Genomic DNA, 15,593 nt, shown 5'->3' with positions numbered 1-15,593 from the left:
ATTACCTAAGTTAAGCTGGTCACCTAACTTTCATTAAAAAATTGATGAAAATATATCTTCTACCACTCTTTTATTTCCTAATCCCTATTGCATTCATTTTTAATATATCTTATTTTGGATAAGATATCTTATCTTCCTCTCTCTCGCTTTAGCTATTCTGTAAATATCTTTTTCCTCTTCTTTTGTATTAAATTTTCAATATAAGCGTTCAAAAGTTTTTTTTTAACTTTATTCACGGCTTTCTTAGCCTCTTTTTTAGCTACTATATATTTTTTTTAAAAAAATTCTCATTTTTACAAGTATAGAATGTCTTATAGGATGTTCGTTTTTCTACAACTTTCTCCTGTACAGCATTGTAGGAAGCACAACTGGAACCTGAAGATCATTCATGAATCTTTCCAGCCATATTAGCACGCACACAAAATTCCATGTGCAATGGCTTAAAATTCAGCTCTTTATTATTCACGGCTACAACAGATTTCCTCTTAGTCCCCCAAGAAACCAAGTTACCCCAAAACTTGCTGCAAAAGCCAGAAGTAGACTTGTTGTCAGTGATAGAACTTGCCTCACTTGCATCAGCAAAGCTTTATATTCTTTGATTGTTACTCTTCTGATATGACATCCTTTCCAACAGCCCCTTTTAAATACCTTTAGATGCAGGATGCAGTGTCTAACTGTTGTTTTGGTGGTGAATGCATAAGCTAACTTATTTACTGAAAAAGTAAATCTGGTATAGGAAGAGCAATATAAACAAATTTTCCCACCGGCCTTTGGAACATGTCATTGTCGACTGGAGAATCTACTTCAACATTCATCTTTCAATTCGCCATGGGAGTATCTATAAGTTTGCAACTCAACATACTTGTTATTTTTTCAAGAGATCTAGGGCATATCTTCTTTGGGAGTAAAAATACCTTCCTTGCTCCAAACTACTTCCATTCCCAAAGAAGTACTTCATGGGACCAAGATAGTTGACTTCAAACTGTCCTCAACAGTTGCTTAAGCGTTACAATTTCTTCCTCATCATCATCTGTTATTGTGAAATCATCAACATGCACAATTAAAATGGCCTTTATATTACTTGTAAGTTTATGAACAAGGTATGACCAGCTTGCCCTTAAGTATACCCTAAGTCTCTTACAATAGAGCTCAATCTTGTGAACCAACTAGCAAGCCCTTGGAGACTGTTTGAAACAATAAAGTGATTTTCTCAGCTTGCAAGTTTATGAACAAGCTATGATCAGCTTGCCCTTGAGTAAACCCTAAGTTTCTTACAATAGAGTTGAATCTCGTGAACCAACTAACGAGTCCTTGGAGACTGTTTCAAACAATAAAGAGATTTTCTCAGCTTGCAAGTTTATGAACAAGCTATGATCAGCTTGCCCTTGAGTATACCCTAAGTCTCTTACCATAGAGCTGAATCAGCTATGATCAGTATGCCCTTGAGTACAATGCATCCTTCCCCGAGACCCCGCATAGCGGGAGCTTCGTGCACGGGCTGCCCTTTTAAGCAAACTCACCCGTACTCTTAATTGTTGTCTCATTCTTTCCTAATAATTATCTTTTTCAGAATCTTATGGCAAAGAAGATTATTGATAAAGGATTTGAGTTTGGGGGACGCTACATCCATGATGTACAGGTACCAAAGTCTATCTCTTTTCTGGAATAATCACTCTATTCGAATCACATTGACGGTTGGATCATCCTTTTCTCTCAGTATTGAAAAACCTTGTCCCCAATTTTATAGTCTATCCTCATTAGATTGTGGCATGTCCCTTTGCTAAACACCATCATCTTAGTTCATGTCCAAGAGTCAACAAACGAGTACTCCTTTTAAATTAGTTCATTCAAATGTTCAAGGACCTTGTCTTATTATGTCTCAAACTAGGTTTAAGTATTTTGTTACTTATGTTGATGATTATTCTCACGTGACATAATTATCTTTGATGAAAAGTTGTTTTGAGTTATTCTTCATTTTTAAATTAAAACTCAATTTAATGTTCCTATACAAATATTATGAAGTGATAATGCTAAGAAATACTTATTGGAATCTTTTCAAACTTACATGACTCCAATGGCATTCTCCAGAGAACTCTTGTGTAGACACACCATCTCAAATAGGAGTTGCTAAGATAAAGAATAGACACCTTGAAAATTCAACAGTTTATTATTTTAAATGCAAGTTCCTAAATTTTGGGTTGATGCAATTTCCTCAGCTTGTTGTCTAATTAATCATTATGCAATCGTCTGTTCTTTAAGGTGACTCCTCGTCACATTTTCTTTCTAAATAAGTCATTGTTTCTTATTAAACTTAGAACATTTAACTATACTGATGCGGCGATAAGGAGGGGCCCACCCGGCAGGGTCAGTTGCCACGATGGAGGTCAGAGTCAAGGCGGTAAACGTTCAGGTATCATATGGTCAAACGGAGGATAATCACATTGGCCGGTCGAGCGACCAGGCCCCCGACCGGGAGAAGGCTCTGATTCAACCCCACCTTTGACTCTGGGAGGTGTCAAACGACCAACGCTCAATGGAGTGTTGTTGGACGCCAGGAGGAGGAGACGATATGCAGAATCCTGACCGATCAACTACCCCACTCTGTCAGGCAATAGGACTCGGCTCAGACTTAGCGGAGTTCTAGCCAAGCGAACGAGGCACTAGCACAGCGGAGTTCCGACCGAGCGACTAACCCGCTCAGCCCAGCAACGGACCCACTGTGTTATCTCTCGACATCCTTTTGGGAATTAGTGTCGCTGACACCAGGCATGGTCGATAGGAAGATCGTACGACGGAAGCTTCCACTGTCACATTAGAGATATGCTCGGCTTGTTAAGGTATTGTGTCAGGATACTTTACGGACAAGTCTTTTCAGGGGAAACTTCGAGAAGCGTGCTTGCCTAGGAAAGTGTGTGCGCACTACAAGAGCTCTATATAAAGAGAGGTCCAAGTATCGGCGGAGGTACACGATATACACTATTTGCGCTACAGTCTTCATTCTTGTTGCTCCGCCTTCTACATCATCGCCGGTGACTGACTTGAGCGTCGAAGGGTCAACGCCGAGGATCCCTTCCCTGGCTCAACACTGACGTCATCTGTCTTGCAGGGCGGAGCGGAGCGGAGTCTACGAGCGGTCAGCAGGACATCCACATCCCCAGCTTTCCATTTCATCGACTTTCAGACAGGATCATATACCTACTTTGTTCGGGATATTCGTCCTCAAGTTATAAAACTTGATCTAAAATCTCTAAAGTATGTTTTTCTTGGGTATTCTCGCGTTCAAAAAAGATATAGATGTTACAATACTAATCTTAGCAAGTATTTGGTGTCAATTGCTCTTCACAAAGATAAACATCAATGTACTTATCCAATGTCTTCTTTTGTGTCTTATAACCACTTATCATCATCTACCTATTCCTTTATTGCGCCTCTTGATTCTATATCTCTTCCAAAGACGGTTCATGAAACTCTATCCTAGTTGGCGTAATGCTATGGTCGAAGAGATAAATGCTCTGGATGGCAAATTACCTACAGGAAGAAGGCATTTGGATGCAAATGGATGTTTACCATTAAAATCAATCCTGATGGATCAATTGCTCGACTGAAAGCCCATCATATTGCTAAGGGCTATGCCCAAACTTATGGAGTGACTATTCAGATACTTTTTCTCCTCTTGCTAAACTTACTTCAATCCAATTATTTATTTCCATAGCGGTCACTCATAATTGACCCTAACATTAGTTAGACATCAAAAATGTTTTCTTCATAGTGACCTTCAAGAGAAAGTCTATATGAAGCAACCGTCAAGCTTTATTGCTTAGGGGGAGTATGGGAAAGTCCATCGTCTTCATAAATCCTTATAAAATTTGAAATAAAGTCTCTGTGCCCTGGTTTGGCAATTGAGGAGTTTGGAATGAAGAAATGTAAGTCTAATCATTCTCCATTCTACAGGCAATCTCTAGTAAGCATCATCTTGTTGGTTGTATATGTGGATGATATTGTCATTAAAGAAAATGATATAGTTGGTATTTCGTCTCTTAAATCCTTTCTTCAAAATCAATTTCATACAAAGGATTTAGGGTTTATTTTCAAAATAATTTTTGAGCATTGCGGTAACAGGTAAGAAAGAAATCTTCTTATCTTAGAGAAAATATGTACTTGTTCAGGCTAAACCATCTAGTACTCCAATGACGGTTAATCTACAACTCATAAAATATTATTGAGAATCTTGAGAGGTATAGAAGATTGGTTGCAAAGTTAAATTATCTCATTGTGACTCATCTAGATATTGCATATATTGTGAGCGGATATATGGCTTCTCCAACAATTAATCATTGGGTAAATGTAGTACAAATTTTGTGTTATTTGAAAGGAGCACCTAGACAAGGTATCTTGTATAGCAATCATGGTCATACTAAGGTTGAGTGTTTTTCAAACATTGACTGAGTAGGATCCAAGAATGATAAAGATCTACATCCATGTTTGTTAGGGGGAAATATAATTTCATGGAAAAGTAAGAATTTGTCTCACATTCGAGTGCAGAATCAGAATATAAAACTATGGTAAAAGTTACATATGAGATAATATGAATGTATCAACTTCTGATTGAAGTAGGTCTTAAAACTTTAGTACCAGCCAAATTGTGATGCAATAATTAAGTGGTTCTACATATTGCTTCCAATCTTATATTTCATGAACGAACCAAGCATATTATAATTAACTATCATTTTTTTCGTAAAAAGATTCAACCAGGTTTGATCTCTACCGGATATGTAAAGATAGGAGTGTTGATATTTTCACAAAAACTTTAAATGGGTTCGGGTTGATTCTTTGTAACAAGCTGGGCATGATCAATATTTATGCTCTAGTTTGATGAGGAGTGTTACAAATTATACAAATAAAAAAGGAAGTATAGGGATATGATTTATCTTAATTGTAAGGATATAATTTACCTTGATTGTAGGGTTTTGATCAAGTCGAAATACTCTTTATGCATATGTATGATATTGATGAATAAAATAAATAACATATTTTGTTAATTCCACCAAAATTACTTAACACACAATTAGTCATAAATAATCACACTGCATTTTTCATGACAAGAAATCTGATGTGAGTAATGAGTCTGGGAATTCAGTGCTCTCTATCAAGATGCATGATTGGAGTTTTCCTACAGAATGGAAGGAGGATAGAAATTAGAAGTCGCATTAGTATAGTTGATAATGTAATTTTGTGGCATAGAAGACTAGGTCATTCTAGTTTCATGTCCTTGCACCGAATGCACAACAAAAGTATAGTGATTGACATTCCTTTAACTAGTCAAGCTGAAATTGTTTGTGATGTTTGTCAATTTGGAAGGAAAGACAGGAGTCTTTTCCTGTTAGTCAAGCTCAAAGAGCTACTAGAAAGTTACAATTGGTGCAGACTGTTATTTGTACTCCTAAGAAATCCAATCCCTTAAATGGCAGCAAGTATTTTTGGATTTTCATTATTGTCTGTACAAGATTTTGATGGGCTTATTCCATGAAATATAAGCCAGATGTATTAGATAACTTTGTCAAATTCAAAGCACAGGTAGAAAATGAAGTGGCAGGAAGATAGAGATATTAAGATCTGATGATAATGCTCAGTGTACTTCTAGCGAGTTTCAAAAGTTCTTGAAGCAAACTGGTATCATCATCAATCAGTCATGCCCAAACAAGTTCTGAGCAGAAACAGTAATTGTCTACCTGTAAAGTATGTCGCTTACTATAACATTAGATGACGACAAGACCCTTTTTGAGGTTTGGAAAGGATTGAAGCCTTCCATTGATCATTTGAAGGTATTTAACACTATATGTTATGTTTGTCCCTGAGGCTAAGAGGGACAACCTAGATCACATATCAGAATTTGGTACTTTTATAAGCTATGCTCAGCATTTAAAAGTATAGAGGATTTTTAATTTGCATACTAAGAAAATTGATGAAGGGGAGCCTTGGCGCAACGGTAAAGTTATTTCCATATGACCAAAAGGTCACGGGTTTGAATCCTGAAAACAACCTCTTGCAAAAAGCAGGGTAAGACTGTATACAATGGATCCTTCCCCGGGACCCTGCATGTCGGGAGCTTCGTGCACCGGACTACCCTTTTATACTAAGAAAATTGATGTAGCCAGGAGTGTAAGATTTAATGAAGGTAAGTTTGGGATTAGGAAAAATCTCAAGTTTGTGATTAAGTTGCATTCTTGGTAGATGATTCTGATTTTGAACTTGTTGAACCTGCTTTGGGGGAAGAAAATATACATGACAGTGTTGATCATGTTCCAGTTAGAGGTCCTAGATCATTGACAGATATTTGTGAAAGGTGTAATCTTTCTACAAAGCCCTCCAAGTTATTTTAATGATGTAGGTTCAGAAGAGTGCCAGGCAGCAATGAAGGAGCTTAGAATGAGTGAGAAAAATGGTACTTTGTTATGGGTTGAAAGGCCTGAAACAAAAATGTTATTGTTATCAAATTGGCTTTTAGAGTTAAAATCAACTCAGATGCACCATTAACAAATATAAATCCAAACTAGTTAAAGGTTACTCTCAAATGCAAGGAATTGAGTATGCAGAAACATTTGCATCAGTGGCTAGATCAGACACAATCAAGTTGATTTTGACACTTCCAGCACACAAAGCATGGTCGGTATATGAGATGGATGTTAAATCTTTCTTAATAGTGATCTAAATGAAGAAATTTATGTTGAGTAACCAGATAGCATTGACAAAGAAGGAGCAGAAAGCGAAGTTTATCATTTGAAGAAAGTTTTATATGGTCTAAACTAGACAACTAAAGTACGGTGCAACCACATTTGTGATCACTTGATTAGTTTGAGATTTGAAAACGAGCGTTAGTGAAGCAATTCTCTATGTGAAGAAGAAATGAGGGTGAATTATTATTGTTACCCCTTATGCAGATGGTATTTTAGTAATAGGTAATCACGAGACCATCTTGAACCAGTATAAAGCTGAAATGACGAAATTGTTTGGTATGACTGATCTTGGAATCATATCTTATTTGATGGGAATGGAGAAACATCAATCCAGATAGGAAATTTTTATCTGACAAAAGAAGTATACTGCTGATCTTCTTGAGATTTTTTTTTTTTTGTAAAATTGAGGTCAGTCTCCACACCTATTTCATCATGTAAGAAATTTAATCTTGATGATGAGACTAGTTTGATTGATTTTTGTGTTTACAAAAGTATGGTAGGTAGTTTATTATGTCTATTTGCCAATAGATCAGATATTCTATTTTCTGTTAATTTGATGTCAAGATTTATGTGTGCTCCAACAGAGTCACATTTCAGGAGTGAAGAAATTTGAGGTATTTGAGAGAGACTGTTGGTCTAGGAGTGATATACCCAAGGAAAGTGAATGTGAAACTAATATGTTTCACAGATGCTAGCTTTGCTAGTTCAGAAGACAATTTGGTGAATACATCAAGTTATTTCTTTATTTTGAATTCTGGAACTATTTGTTGGAGTTCAAAGCAGGAAATTCTTGCTTATTATTCTACACAATGTATTGAATATACTTGCTTATTCTACTAAATAGGCTGAATAATGTTGCACCTAGCGCTAGTGATCATGATATTTAGCTCATTTGTCACAATTAAGTTGCTATTGCTTTAGCTATGAATCCTATCTTTCACACTTGGGTAAGCAAAAATTCGGCTAAATAGAACAAACAATTTAAAATTCAGTTCAGTTTATTCAGAAATTCAGTTTTTTTCCTAAAAAAAATTCGGTTAATTCAGTTCAGTTTTAAAATTTCTTATTCGGTTAAACCGAATAGACCGAATTAACTAAATTTTTGGATCAAACTGAATTTTTAGACCCTATTTTTTTAAGATTGAAACCGAATTTTATTTTAAAAAAACTTTCGATTTTCAACCGAATTAACTGATATTTTATCGGTTCAGTTTGTTCGGCTTTTTTAAAAAATTCGATTGATTCGGTTTGTTCAAAAAAAAAACAATCGGTTTGGTTTAGTTCAAGTCAATTTTAACCAAATACTTTCAATTTTAACCAAATACTCACCCGTACGCACAAGGAGAAAGAAAATCATGATTAAGTATCATATTATCAGACTTGGAGAGAAAGATGGTAAGATTGTATTGGAGAAAATAGTTCTGCAGAAAATCTTGTTGATATATTCACCATAGGCTTGCAGAAGGCAGGATACTTGAAAGAAAGACTTGTAATGTGCAACATCGTTGCCAAGGAGGAGTGGCAAAATTATGACAACAATGATGCACAAATTTAAGGATTTATATCATTTAATAATACAGTAGTCTGATGTTGATTTTTCTTGGTGGTTGATAGTTACAAGTATTGGAAGGTAGTTTCTTAACTACCTAAACTTTTTATACTCTTCTTCAATGAATTGGCTGATAGTTTTGGTTGATTTTTTTTTTTTTTTGCTTCTGTTCTTCTTATCCTTCATAAAATTTGACAATAATTATAATAACCTAATGACTCTACTGGCATGAATCCTTATTAACTTCTCATCGTTTGTACCAGTTCTAAATGGCCATACAGGGACAGACCTACTTGGCTGATATTTGATAGATGTTTATTTTACTAAGTCTCCCAGTGTAGCTTATAAAGAGCCTTAGGAGAATGTAAAATACAAAACAAACAAGAAATGATGGGAAACTACCATGATGGAGATAATGTCTTGTAATGATGTACCAAGAAAACTTATCACTACCAGCAATCATCAGTAATCAACTAAGTAATAGAATGTTCCCATTGTGTATTCAAGAAAGCAAGCAATACCATCTCACTACCATAATACTGCACTATATTTGGATGCTGCAACCGACTCAGAAGAGATATTTCCTGTCAAAAGAAAACAACACAAAAGAGATGATTGAAAATGAAAGAACACTAATAGACACACTGGGAGGATGGGAATTTTAATATAAAAAAGGTGTTCACCTGCCCTAAGTGTTTTGCGCTTTCTTTTGACTTGGCATCATCCATGAAGAGGGTAACCTCCTTCATTGCGCACATTTCACCACTCTCACTATAAACAGGGCATAAAAAATTTTTAAAAAAACATGGAAAATAAAACAAGCCCATAGAAGTATGAGGAATTAGTAAAATTCATATACAAGGTGAAGCTAGTAAACCAACAAAAAATTTAGGATTGTTGATAAATTATGTGGATTTACAAAATGAAACTATTTTTTATCATGAAATAATTCCAAGGTGTTTCCATTGGCTATATGAGTTCAAGCTTACACGCAAAGTTATCCATATCCTTCGTCAGACTAGTGGTTGATATTCATGAATGATCACCAAACACAAATATAAAGGCTTCCCTCAGTTTCAAGGTTGTGACCTTAGCCCATATCCCTGACCCTTGTAGTAGCACTCCCCTTTGACTCAAATAGACTACTTGATTAGGATAGACTTGCTTTAAGAAGGTAATGGCTAAGTTCCTTCCATATTCAATTTCATTACATCCTCTGATATGGGGTTACCCATAGATTTGCAAGGATGATTGTATGAGCATCAGATTGTGAATGCATGTGGAAGTGTTTATTTAATAGACATGGGAAGAAATAGAGACTAAAAGGGACAATAAATGAAGCTCATCTCTCAATGTCTATCTAGTACAGAAGTATGCTAATCTGTAATTGACAATAAAGGAATTAGCTGCTCACATAGATCTCTGAGCTTATTGAACACTAGATGCCTATGATCTCAAACCAAATTGTTCGCTAAATGTCATTGCCAAAAATGTTGCTAATGTAGTCTAAACCTTGACCTCGGCTGAGAAAATATGTTGTATTTCAAACTGAGATCTAACTTTGAAGTTCCTTAATAATGACTAATTAATGATACCTTTATGCAAGTAAATAATTTAACTTCAATCCAAATTCAACAATAATATAGCTCAAATATAGAAATGTCAACCAAATAATCATCCATCAGCAAGTATCGTATGAAAGAACTTTTTGATAAGCCTAATCATGGATGATGGCAGGTCTAATCAGAAGAATTTTAATAACATACAACAAGTCGAAACTTATAACTTAGTTAATAGAAGGATATTACCTATTAAAACCGGCATAAACATGTCCAAATGTACCACAACCAATCAATTTTCCCTTCTTCCACCGTGATCCTGGACTTGCAGGATTTTCTGTCTTTCCAGGACTACGAGATATTGGCGTAGTAACAGCTGAATTACTTGGAGAGAAAGGAGAATTGCGAGAAACATTTATTGGTGGGAGAGGCAATCTATGACGTTGTTTTTTTCCATCATCATTTCGACCTGTAGGTGATTCTGGTGCAGTTCCTCCTGCCCGTGGATGAAGTGGAGAGACAGTTCCACTATGTATCCTAGAACTCGGACCAGGACTTGTCATTCTTGGGCTAGGTATGGGAGAACATTCTGGACTACCTCTACTATGTTGCCAAAACTGCCCCAGCATATCTACACCTACAGAATTATGCCCAGATGTCTGTCCTGAGCCTGGGCTTGAGCACTGGCCAGATCCATTGAATGTTACATCATTAACAGTCTTTGTCGGTAAATATGCTGATATTGGAACCTGGTCAGGACATAAAACCCTCATAGGACTTCTTGAAGGACTTGACATAGAACTATCTGGGGCACTTCCTATAGCACTGTTATGAGAAATTTGCATATTAGACCGATAACTATTTGGAACACCCCACATGAGTGAAGATGTTGTTTGGTTTCCAAATATAAAATTTGTTGGCTTAGCAATCTCTCTTGGGCACTTTTTCCTTGGAGAAAACTGATCCTTTTGCAGCAAACTTCAAAAAGATAAGCAACATTAGGTTGCAAAGAAGTTGAAACAACATTAGCTAACAATGAAAATCAAAATGCAGATATAATACCACACCTGAAATGGTTATCTACAATATTTTTGTTGGAATTTTCAAGGTCATTGCCTACAGGACTTTGAAGTTGAGAATCACATCGATCATCGCTATCAATCGAGCAATTACTAGAAGCCGAAGCAGTAGCCAATTCTCCATCAAAATCATCAAGTCCTTTTGGAATGCGATGAGGCTTTGGAAGTGGCAAACACAATGGTGGTTTTCCACGTTTTTCCAATATTGGTCTTGGATTATGAACTTCAGAGGGTGTGCGAGTAATGCCTGACTTTATATCTGGAAGAGGGAGTGGTAGGGAATTTGGCCTACCGGCAAAACTCTGACAGCGAGACACTTGTGAAGAGGGTGATGTAGATTGTGATTTTGAACTGGATCTGCAGTTCTTCTCTGAAATTGCATGGCTGCTATGCCGTTCAATCCTTCTTGAGCCTTCTTTATGCTCAGATGGACTTATAAAACGATGCAATGTATCAATGAAATTTTCTTTCACCGTCTTCTTTTTCGCATCTTTAGATGAAAATTTCCCCCACAACGTAGGCATTTTGACTGAAATTCCTCGTTTGCTTGAGGATTACAAAATAGAGGCCACTATAGCAGAAAATTCCAAGTCATTAGTAGGAGCTTGGCTTGCCTCACATAAAAGCCTCAATCTAATTGGTAGAATTCAGAAGAGATGGGCTTCTAGTTGAAGGAGGCTGGCAAGAGAAGTTTACTCAGGGATCAATACTAACTTTAAATAGAATCAACAACGTCAACTACTACAATAATAAATCTATGTCCCATTTAAACAAAAAATGAAATTTCAATACTGGAAACTTATAACCAAGTGAGAAAAACAAGAATTGCATTTGAAAAAGTTGCGTCCAGGTTGACGAGGACAATGTTCTTTAGCCATTTCAGGCATACAAACACATGAATTGGATTCTAGATTCATTGGTAAGTTGTGCCAAAGAGACAGTATCGGAAGATAGCTTTAATATCAGTCCAAACTAAAAGAGAAATTACAATAAAATGAAAGAGAAACTTTAGGAAAAGCATGCCTGCTCCAATGAAACATGTGTTAGTGACCACAACAGCCTAGGTAAAATGTCCCAGGACAACCCGACCCAACTGTGCAACCCACAATGTGGAGAGGAATCCAAAAGGAATTAGAACAAATCAAGTAGGATTATCATAGCTAATCAGGTATGAGGATCCAAGTGAATCAAGTAGGAGTTTAAGAATAATATCCCATCTTTAACATTGCCCTATCTTCAGTTTGCATTGAGCACGGATGACGACTGTTAGACACTAAATGTTTTCAAATTACTGAACCAAGATCAAATAGCACACTTGGCCTAGAATGATCTACAAGCTTAGGGATCATGAGATATATACGACATGTCCATGGACCCTGAATTATCACCAATGTCGATCAAATGATCTATATGCTTCACAGATGATCGGCGCATATGATAATAGGATGAAAGGATAACAAAGGATTTTCAAGATGATGCAGGCAGTGGATATAGACTAATGCTTTAATTTAACAAAGAGCAATGTCAAGATTTTAGTGACCTAGGGAGTCTCCAAGGTTGCAATGTCAACTGCGAGGGAAACAGAATACATGACCATGCATTGCAAGAGTAGCCTCGGGCTCAATGCGAGCAACCAGGGGTTTTGTGATGAAAGAGTGCACCAAAGAGAATATTGAAGAAGCCTAAGTGGGAGGTTGTAATGGTGTCAAAAGGGAAGGGAGCTGGTGTTGATGACTTCCTCTCGATGTCAATCTCTTGATAAAATTAGATGAGAGTCAGTAAATAACTATTGTATTGAAATGTTATGATGATAATATATAATTCTTCTTTTATATAGATGATAACATAATTATATGATTAGTAATTAACATAAATGGATAATATATGGATGGTATTGTATTACAGCAAATAAAAAAAAATATGATCAGGAAACATTTGAAGACAAATCCAGTAGCAATCACATAGAATCAGGTAGTAGGATTGGAGGGAGTGGAGTAGAAGATTAATAATAATCTTCTTTCTTTTAGAGCATTCACCTCCATCAAATTAGTAGGGTTGGAGAGAATGGAGTAGAAGATTAATAATAATCTTCTTTCTTTTACAGCATTCACCTCCATCAAATTAGTAGGGTTGGAGAGATTGGAGTAGAAGATTAATAATAATCTTCTTTCTTTTACAGAATTCACCTCCATCAAATTAGTTAACTAGAGAAGAGGATGCTTGTTCCTTGACCAACAGTAAAATTTATACAAATGACTTACAGCAACAGCCAAACCTGAATCCAATATCAAAAATATTTACACGAATGCAAAAGATGGCAAGAATAACACTCAAATTAAGGAATTTCACTAATTTTATTTAATATAATTTCAAAATAGCTCACACAAGCTAATATAATATATGATGCAAAGATTTAAAGTAAGGTTAAAAATCGACAACAAGAAAAAATCAGTGAAATCAGTATCTATACTAAAAATGTAAAATCAACAACTTACCCTAAATTCAGAATCAGTGAGTTAGATAGCTGCAATTTAAATACGACAACAATTATATTAGTTCCTTACGAAACCAAAGCACAACTTTCAAACCCCTATACTATCTAAAAGCTCGGTTTTCCACTAGAATCCAGAAACCCCCGAAAACCTAAAACACCTAGATTCTCACCACAAAAGAATTAGCTTACTCCAGTAGCTGAACGGATCCTGTTCGAACGAGATCCTCTGGCCTTTATCCAGTCAAGATATTTTATACGAAGCAGCCGGAGCTTTTGGACTTTCAATGAAACAATTCCGCCGAGGATTCGTCGCTCACTTCGCCTCGATCTGACTCTGTAAGCTCGAGCTCACGCTGGATATGAGCCAGCTCGGAGGACACTGGAAACCCTAACACAGGACCAGAGATCGCACCCAGGGAAAGAAGAGGAGAACCAGAATCGGACGACGAGGGCAGAGACGGAGAGGAATCGAGATCAAAAAGCAAGGCGATGAAATGCCGAAAATAAGAAGGGGTTTGCACTATGCAGTGGTAGCTCCTCCTCTCACTGGAATTTAACAATAATAATGAACCGTCTAATTTAAGATTTGAAACTCATTTAAGCGACGCAAAACTAAACTAGATAAAATCAGTTCGATCTAAATTTTATTCAATAAATTGAGTTTCATCGTATTCCAACAAAAAAAATCTTAATTTATAACCCTTATCAATTTAATAGTAAAAAATAAAAAATTCAACATTTTTTACTTTGTGCACATGTCATATTTAGATGTAGGCATCTCTGGTTCACTTGTGATAATACCAATAATTTTCCTATACTCTTCCAATTTTGTCCGTACTAAAATTTTAAGATTTCAAAAATATTTCAATCATCCATGAATTTTGATAAAAAAAATTTTAATGAGCTTAGAAAAAATTTAGTCCCAATCTTATCCAATAGTTTTATTTTACTCTCATGAATCTCACGATAATTAAAAACTCTTTTATATATATATATATATATATATATATAATATTTGAATTAAGATATTTTTTTTTCTCTAAGATAACACTAATAATTAATCTCGTCGGGTTAAAGTTTCAAGATTTTAGAAATATTTAAGTCAACAATAAATTTATCAATTTAGAAAAATTATTTTTAAAAATCAACTTTTTTACTTTCAATATCCTGTCATATCGGGACATAAACATCTTTGATTTACTAAAGACAATATCAATAATTTTCTTATATTTATTTTTGATCTTCTTCATACTGAAATATTAAAATTTCAGAAGTATTTAAGTTATTTATGAGTTTTTAATCAAAACTTATTAATAAAGTCAAAAGTAAAGAAGATTAATTTTTTAAAATAATTTCTCTAAATCGACAGAGATGATGAGTTTAAGCTTTGGGATAATAGACTTGAGAGAATGCAAGAAACGTCTTAGATTAGATTTAGACTAAATATGATTTTTAAAATTTATGAATTTGTCAAACTCATTGATAGCATAAATACTTCTAAAACACATTTTAGGATGGACAAAATAAAGAGAGTATAAGAAAACTATTGATATTATCCTAAAGTAAATCAAAAGTGACTATGCCCAAATATGATATTATGTCAAAAATAAGGAAGATTGAATTTTTTAAAATATTTTTTCTAAACTAATAAAGGTTATGAATCAAGAGTTTTTAATATAGTGAGAGTTAGGAGAGTGCTGAATAAAGTTTGGATTAAAATTTACTTATCTAGATCACAAGCATAGATGCTTATGAAATCTTAAAATTTTAGTATACACATAATCAGAAGAGTACAAGGGAAGTATTAGTGTTATCTTAGAGTAAATAAGATGTGTTGAAATCAATACTATACACAAAATAAAAAAACTAATTTTTAAAATAATTTATCTAAACTGATCTAGATCATGAATCAAAAGTTTTGGAGCATTGTAAGACTTGGCAGAGTGAAAAAAAAAGACTTATCTAAGTCCATCAATAAATTTTGATCAAAATTCATTAATGACTTAAATGTTTTTGGAAAAAAATATTTTGATTATTTTTTATCATTTTGCGATGAATCCACGGTAAAAAATAAAAATATTTTATGCTTGTATTTTCTTTTATGTTATATTTTTCGCAACTAATGTTGATCATACTGGTGAGAGTGCAACAAATTAATTAAAGTAGATAAGAGCTAAT

The 15,593-nt window shown here is 35.0% G+C and overlaps 1 protein-coding gene across 6 annotated transcripts in view; it reads right to left on the bottom strand.

Annotated features, from left to right (window-relative positions):
* LOC121998260 (mitogen-activated protein kinase kinase kinase YODA-like) overlaps nucleotides 1-14,063 on the bottom strand; it is a 31,331-nt gene extending 17,268 nt beyond the window's left edge. For 4 of the 6 annotated variants that reach the window (XM_042553093.1, XM_042553090.1, XM_042553095.1 and 1 more), the window contains exons 1-5: nucleotides 13,586-13,996; nucleotides 10,910-11,599; nucleotides 10,092-10,820; nucleotides 8,967-9,054; nucleotides 8,805-8,867 (exon numbers count right to left, since the gene is read on the bottom strand). In XM_042553093.1, the coding sequence (XP_042409027.1) occupies nucleotides 8,805-8,867; nucleotides 8,967-9,054; nucleotides 10,092-10,820; nucleotides 10,910-11,445 (1,416 nt within the window). In that variant the 5' untranslated portion in view covers nucleotides 11,446-11,599; nucleotides 13,586-13,996. Of the gene's footprint in view, nucleotides 1-8,804; nucleotides 8,868-8,966; nucleotides 9,055-10,091; nucleotides 10,821-10,909; nucleotides 11,600-13,585 lie in introns of all 6 variants that reach the window. The other 2 variants (XM_042553094.1, XM_042553092.1) reach the window with 2 other exon arrangements.
* Nucleotides 14,064-15,593: the final 1,530 nt, after the last annotated feature.

The sequence above is a fragment of the Zingiber officinale genome, chromosome 6A (genome assembly GCF_018446385.1).
Source record: "Zingiber officinale cultivar Zhangliang chromosome 6A, Zo_v1.1, whole genome shotgun sequence".
NCBI classification, from domain to species: Eukaryota; Viridiplantae; Streptophyta; class Magnoliopsida; order Zingiberales; family Zingiberaceae; genus Zingiber; species Zingiber officinale.
This window is presented reverse-complemented; position numbering and strand designations above follow the sequence as displayed.